This window comes from Numida meleagris, unplaced genomic scaffold (genome assembly GCF_002078875.1).
Source record: "Numida meleagris isolate 19003 breed g44 Domestic line unplaced genomic scaffold, NumMel1.0 unplaced_Scaffold1019, whole genome shotgun sequence".
In the NCBI taxonomy this organism is placed as follows: Eukaryota; Metazoa; Chordata; class Aves; order Galliformes; family Numididae; genus Numida; species Numida meleagris.
Genome location: NW_018362806.1, coordinates 1 through 6,252, shown reverse-complemented (window position 1 = coordinate 6,252; position 6,252 = coordinate 1). Strand labels below are relative to the sequence as shown.

Here is a 6,252-nt window from a genome sequence, read left to right as displayed (position 1 = left end):
AGTGCTATTGTGGCTTTTGTCTGAAACAACATCCAGACTGAAACGTGGACATCTGTGCAACTCAGTGTGTCCTGGGTTGTTGCAGCTCTGCATATCTCCTCGACTTGTACTGTCTTCTCTCCCCTCTGTGGTATCCTGCCTCCAACCTCATCCCACTCCCACCAAAACCTAAGCATTTCAATGTATGTGCTAATTTTTCCTTCCTGTTTTCCTGGATAAAAAAATGTTTGTGTAAATCAGGGCTGGTGTTTCAGGAAAACAATATTAATTATGCTGCTAAATCTTTGCCACATACCTTCTCAAAGACTGGGAAGTATCTGTTTGTGGCCTTGTCCAAAGCATTAGCAAGATGTTCCTCCTTTTTATCTGCTGGTTGGACAACATTCATCATGATTAATTCATTCAGATCTGCCATTCCTTCCACATACATGTCAATTCTGAAAGGAGCAGATGCAGTTGGTTAAGTCAAATACAGGAGGTCTGAACAACACAGCAGGAACTAGCTTGACCTCTAAAGTAAAAGGCTGTACCCCTTCATTTTTCACCAGGTGTGGTTCTTCTCTGTATTAATATTTTTCAAACCCAAATACAGAATCGGCATATGTGCATCCAAACCCATGCTAAATTTCTAATCTGCTATGTTCAGTCAAACAGTGGGTCTATACAATTCCTAACAAATACATTTAAATGTTTTTATTGATTGAAGCATTTTAAAATACTTCAGGTTAAACCATGGTTCCCAAGTTCTTTTGCTTTTTTTTTTTTTTTTTTTTTTCTGATAGCTGTGTTGAGCTCTGATCTTTATAAATTCCCTTACGCCTTCCTGCCTGCCTTATCTAGCTATTTATTACAGACGTCACCCGCAGTCACGGTCAACACGTTCTAAAAAAAACTTGCTGAACCACTGTGATCCTGAATGTGAGCTGAGATATTCTGTGTTACAATATATTTTGTTACGGAGAGAAGTAGTACCAGCTATAAGTTAACAAACAAAGGTAGTACTGGTACAGTACAGGGCTCTCTCCTTCAGGTCTTTCCCGTAGAGATTGTATTTCCCTGCTATGTAGTTGAGGATGGCTCTGGTCTGCACCATCTTCATCCCATCGATCTCCACCATGGGCACTTGCTGGAACAGCAGGGATCCATCTGGGGAAGAAGAAGACAAGGAGATGCTCAGTCTGTGACTGAAGATCATGTATGGGGATATGTGAAAATAACCAGCATTCTTATTTCTGATTCCTCACTGTCATAATATGGTGTGGAAAGTTTTGCCGTAAGAGCACTTATTAGTGACATACTAATAATATTATAATGAGTTTCTTGAAGTTTCTTCAAATCTGAAGAAGTACACAAATGCAAATCTTTCAGCACTCATACAATGAAAAACACAAGTCCAGCACTGTATGGCCCTAATTCAGATGATCTTTTTGAGGTTAATACGGATTCTAAGGACTAAAAGATCTGACCCATCATGCGCTAAATTCTGTTATGCCTTAGTAAGTATTTTGGAAACCTAGACTACTGTTAATGTTTGATGTTAATATACATGTTAATATTTATCCTTGTGACTCCAACATTGACTTTCTACAAAACCATGCGTGAAGCAGGGAATAATGCTTGGCGATTCACATGATTCCTGAAGAAGCCAAATACCAGTTGTTCTAAGATTGCAGCTGTGTAAATCCCTGGCTTGGCTATTGAAGAAGGCAAAATACCTCCAGGAACTGTTGAAAGAAATGGAGTATTTGCTGCGTGGAATTGCATTTCTTGGCTCAGCTAACCCATCAGCTGTGTCCATCTTTGTAGACACAGTAAGGCAGGCATGCACACAAACAGAAACCTTTTGCTATTAAAGGTATTTTCATTTGTGGTCATGCCTCAGGATTATTTGATTGCAGAAAATATATTGACATAGGGCAAGTGCCAATGGGTACACGCTGAAACACATACATTTGCCATCTGAACACCAGGAAACACTGTTACTGTGTGGGTGATGGAGTGCTGGCAGAGGTTGCCCAGGGGCTGTGGAGTCTCCTCCCTAGAGATCTTCAAAAGCCACCTGGATGTGGACCTGGGTACCTACTCTGGGTGCCCCTGCATGAGAAGGGGTTGGACCACATGGACCCCAAGGTGATGCTTACTGCAGTGTGTGTATGTGACTCCATCTGTACAAGCCAGTCTAGGTTTTCTTTTCAAGAGACGTGAGATTCCTTTCGTGTTCTAGGACACACAATTCTAATGATCATTATTATCTAATTATTAAAAATTGAACGAAACTTACCGGTCCTTAACTTTTGGAGATCCTCCTTTGTTTTCAGAAATCTTTCTTCAAACTGCAGGGAACAGAGAAGAAGAAGTGTGTTCTGACTGCATGATTTAACTTCTGCTTGTCATGAGACAATAAGGGCCTAAAAAGCAATGCTGTTGGGACTTTTGTTTTAGAACCATCAAATCGGTTTTTAAAGAATTAGATTGCCTTTGCCATATTGTCTCCTCATCCCTCGTCCATGCAAATTCATATTTTTGTGCCCATCACATTTTGACTAAACCTGAGATGATGAGAAGGCACAAAAGTTTCTCTTTTGAAGAAACAGGGAGCCTTAGTAAGGCTCACATGATGCTGGAAGAGGGTAGATTTAGAATAGATATTAGGAAGAAACTCTTTACTGTGAGGGTGGTGAGACACTGGATCGGGTTGCCCAGTAAGGTTGTGAATGCCTCCTCCTTGGAAGCATTCAAGGCCAGGCTGGATGGGGCTTTGAGCAACCTGGTCTGGAGGGAGGTGTCCCTGCCTATAGCAGGGGGGTTGGAACTAGATGGTCTTAAAGGTCCCTTCCAACCCAAACCATTCTATGATTCTATGATTCTGTTCTCAGCACTGGAAAGAGACATTGCAGGGAGGAGAACAGGTATAGTCATGCTGGAACAGTGGATCCATGTGAGAGCTTCTATTCCACAAGCTGACAAAAGGAGGGATGAAGACCAGGTGCTCCTCGCAGCTTTCAGGTATGTTGCCCATTGCAACGGCAAACAAAAACTCAGCGCCTAAAACTCACACTCCCTGCTCTATTATCTAGAAATAATTAACATTAAAACAATTAGTGAGTGTTTAATAATATACAGTATGTTCAGGGACAAAGTTAGTTGTTATAGGCATAATACATATGCTATTTTTTACTAATGTATTATTGAGATTTAACTACGGGCCTTCAGAAGTTAAAGTACATGACTCCTCTGATTAGAGGACAATAAGCCAAGTTCTGATTTTAAATTATTTCTTTCAGTAGTCACAAGGAAGATGCGTTTATAATGCTAACAGTGTACTTGGCACATGATGCTTGGAAGTGAAACAGGAACTTGCACCTCCTGCAAAGAGTAAGGTAGTGGTGATCCTTTGCTTCGTTATGGTTGTGCATTTTTTATAAAGAATACTATAAATGAGGATTTGTCACGTAATTTTAGTAGAACAAGCATAGACAAACCTCAACTCCAGCAGCTGCTAGTAGCCACCGTACTGATTCCATTCGGCCTCGTGAATTGGGATAGTGCAGAACTGGTTTCCCAGACATGTTTCCACGTATCAGATTTCCCGCTATCTAGAATAAAGAAGAACTATCGCAAATACAGAAGGATCAGAATGCTGTTTTTGAATCTCCAGATGGTTCTCAAACACTACTCAAAGTTGCCCTCTTTTAAACCAGTGATTGATCATGCAGGGCTGTCATCAAATTAGCAGAGGACATAAGAGAAAATAGACTGAAAGGCTGCAGTGAATTTTCAACATGCAGTTTAGTTAAGCAGAACTGTGTACTGACAGCAATTGGCCCATATCAGAGAATGTGCAAAGCAAAGACTGCTTCCAGCTCGAAGTATTCAGCTCTGCCTGAAAAGCTGGTTGTGGAATACACACTGCTTCATATGCAATATAAAGTTAGTAATTGCTGTAGTTTCTCTGGAAGCCATTAGGTTCCACTGTAAAGTGACAGGAAAGATTTTTCCCTGCCTCCTTATACACACTCAATCTAATTCACAACAATCCCTATTTCTCTCCTGACTTTAGGCTGGTACCTGAACGTAAAGAATTGAATTTTGTCTTTGGCATCATCCGGCTGCTGTCACCACAGACAGAGCCAAAGTGAAATCCCTGCTCAGCGCATCTCCAGCTCATGCTGGGATTTAAAGCAATAATTGTCTCCAAGGCACATGGGCATCTGCCCCATTCAGAACCACGGCACAGCAAACACTGTCAAGGCGTAGGCAGTTCACAGTTTATACTCAAATCAGTTATGAAAAACAAGTCAACAAAAGAGCTGAAGTATGAACAGCAGCAAAAAACAAATGGCTACAACAAAACATATCCCCCTTGTTAGTAGCATGCCACTGTCTCTAAAGTAGGAACCACTTCACACTTCTAAGATCTACACTGATCTTTCTTCACTCTGTATACCGCACCTGTGCACAAAACCATGTTATCAAAGAATGCACCTGCAGGTATTGAATCCACAAAATCCATCCACCAACTGTAGCGTCAAGTACATTAATTCCCTATGCATATCGAAAAGCCAAAATCTTACCTTGCAGACTGGAACTCACTCTGAGCTCTCAGCAGCTTTGCCCTCAGGTTATAGAGCTTTTAGCCCCTCCTACAAAGCAAATTGCAGACACTTCTCCGCTCTTGGGAAATACTATTTCTTAATCAATTAAAATGTTTAGTTTTGATGACTTCTCACCTACAGGAACAGAATTCCTGACTAATGCTGACGGTGCACATATGTAACACTTGTGAGAGGTCACCATCATTTAGGAGCACTGTGCCTCTGTGCCTCGTTTTGTACCTTTTCATGCACTTTTTATCAACTATTTCAGCATGAATCCTTCATCAGTTTCATTCCCTTCCTATGGAGGCAGGGGATGTTCCTGCAGGACATTTTCTTCTGCTGAATCTCATTCTTGGACATAGAAGTGGTTTGTTCTTTCTGTCAGAGACATTACCCTGGATTTGACCTGGGGAAATGATTGCTACTAGTGATAGTAGAATGTGGTGAAAGGAGAGTGGTATCAGGAGGGCAAAGTGCTAACTGTTGTCTTTTGATAACTGTGCTGACTCCAAAGAGACATGAACTCTATGAAGGGAGTTCATGCTGTATGAACTCCCTTGCCCTGTCCTCCTGTCTAATCTGCCTGGTTAGTAATGTTGTAGGCATCACATGCAGGCAAAGTCAATGTGCTCTGTGAAAATCTGCTGAATCACCCTAGGTCTAAATGTGAGCTGGGATATTCTTCTAGTATTACACAGAGGGAGTATGAAATGTAGTCAAAGAAATTAGTTCTTATATTGCTGAGCTCTCTACTTCAGGTACTCCTCATAGATAATGATGGATAGCACAGATTTGCTGCTCAGCCACCAGCACCAGGGTGTCCACACCATGGCGTGCATCCCGGGGCAGCCACCAACCTCCGGCCACTGCTTTGACAAAAATGCCATTCGACCTCAAAGTGCATTTGAAGCAAAGATATGTAATTGAATTCCTCCGTGAGGAAAAAATTGCAACTATTGACACTCATCAAGACTTGTAGAACATTTATGGAGACCAAACTGTGTGTGTTAGCTCAGTGGGGAGGTGGGTCATGTGTTTCTCCAGTGGGAACAGTGACAGTGGTTCACCTCTGCTGGTGCAGATTTTAAGTGTTCAGCATGCAGGCTCTTGTTCATCACTGGCAAAATACATAGCTAATGGTGGTGACTATGTTGAAAAATCTTGTTGTCGTAGCTGAGAATTTGTTCTATCAATGAGTGCTATTGTGTGCCTCGTATCAGTTGTAGTTTCCTTGTTAATAAATGGGAGGCATTACTTTCCGAGTGACCTACATACTAACTCACTACTAGGTAGACTTCCTATTTAATCATTTTCAGGCCTTGCTTTCACAAAGCCCAGAACTCTAGGAAATATCTTAGAAGATCTAAGGACTACACCTGCCAGGACTTCACTTTCATTTGATCAAAGGACTGCAAGGTGAGAATTTGAGCATGAAAGTTAATCACAGTGTAGAGAGCTTGGGTAAAACTCATCTCACCTAAGTTTGTAGACACCTACATCCAGTCCAGCCATCTGGTCTCCTTGAACTAGACCTAAATCCAGGTAAGAGGAATCTTACACCAAACACTGGAGCCACAGCTGATAACCAAACCAAAGCCAGCAGTATGCACTCAAAAGGTCAGTATCAGGCATGTCTGAAGGCATCTGATTTTTA

At 41.6% G+C, this 6,252-nt stretch overlaps 1 protein-coding gene across 1 annotated transcript; it reads right to left on the bottom strand.

Moving 5' to 3' along the window:
- Positions 1–7: 7 nt before the first annotated feature.
- On the bottom strand, positions 8–5,922 carry LOC110390424 (glutathione S-transferase). Its single transcript, XM_021381737.1, has 5 exons — positions 4,575–5,922; positions 3,483–3,612; positions 2,282–2,333; positions 1,014–1,146; positions 8–437 (listed from the first exon to the last, which is right to left on the bottom strand). Exons 2-5 carry the CDS (start codon positions 3,567–3,569, stop codon positions 269–271), a joined length of 441 nt encoding a protein of 146 aa, XP_021237412.1. The 5' UTR covers positions 3,570–3,612; positions 4,575–5,922; the 3' UTR covers positions 8–268.
- Between the last annotated feature and the right edge of the window lie 330 nt (positions 5,923–6,252).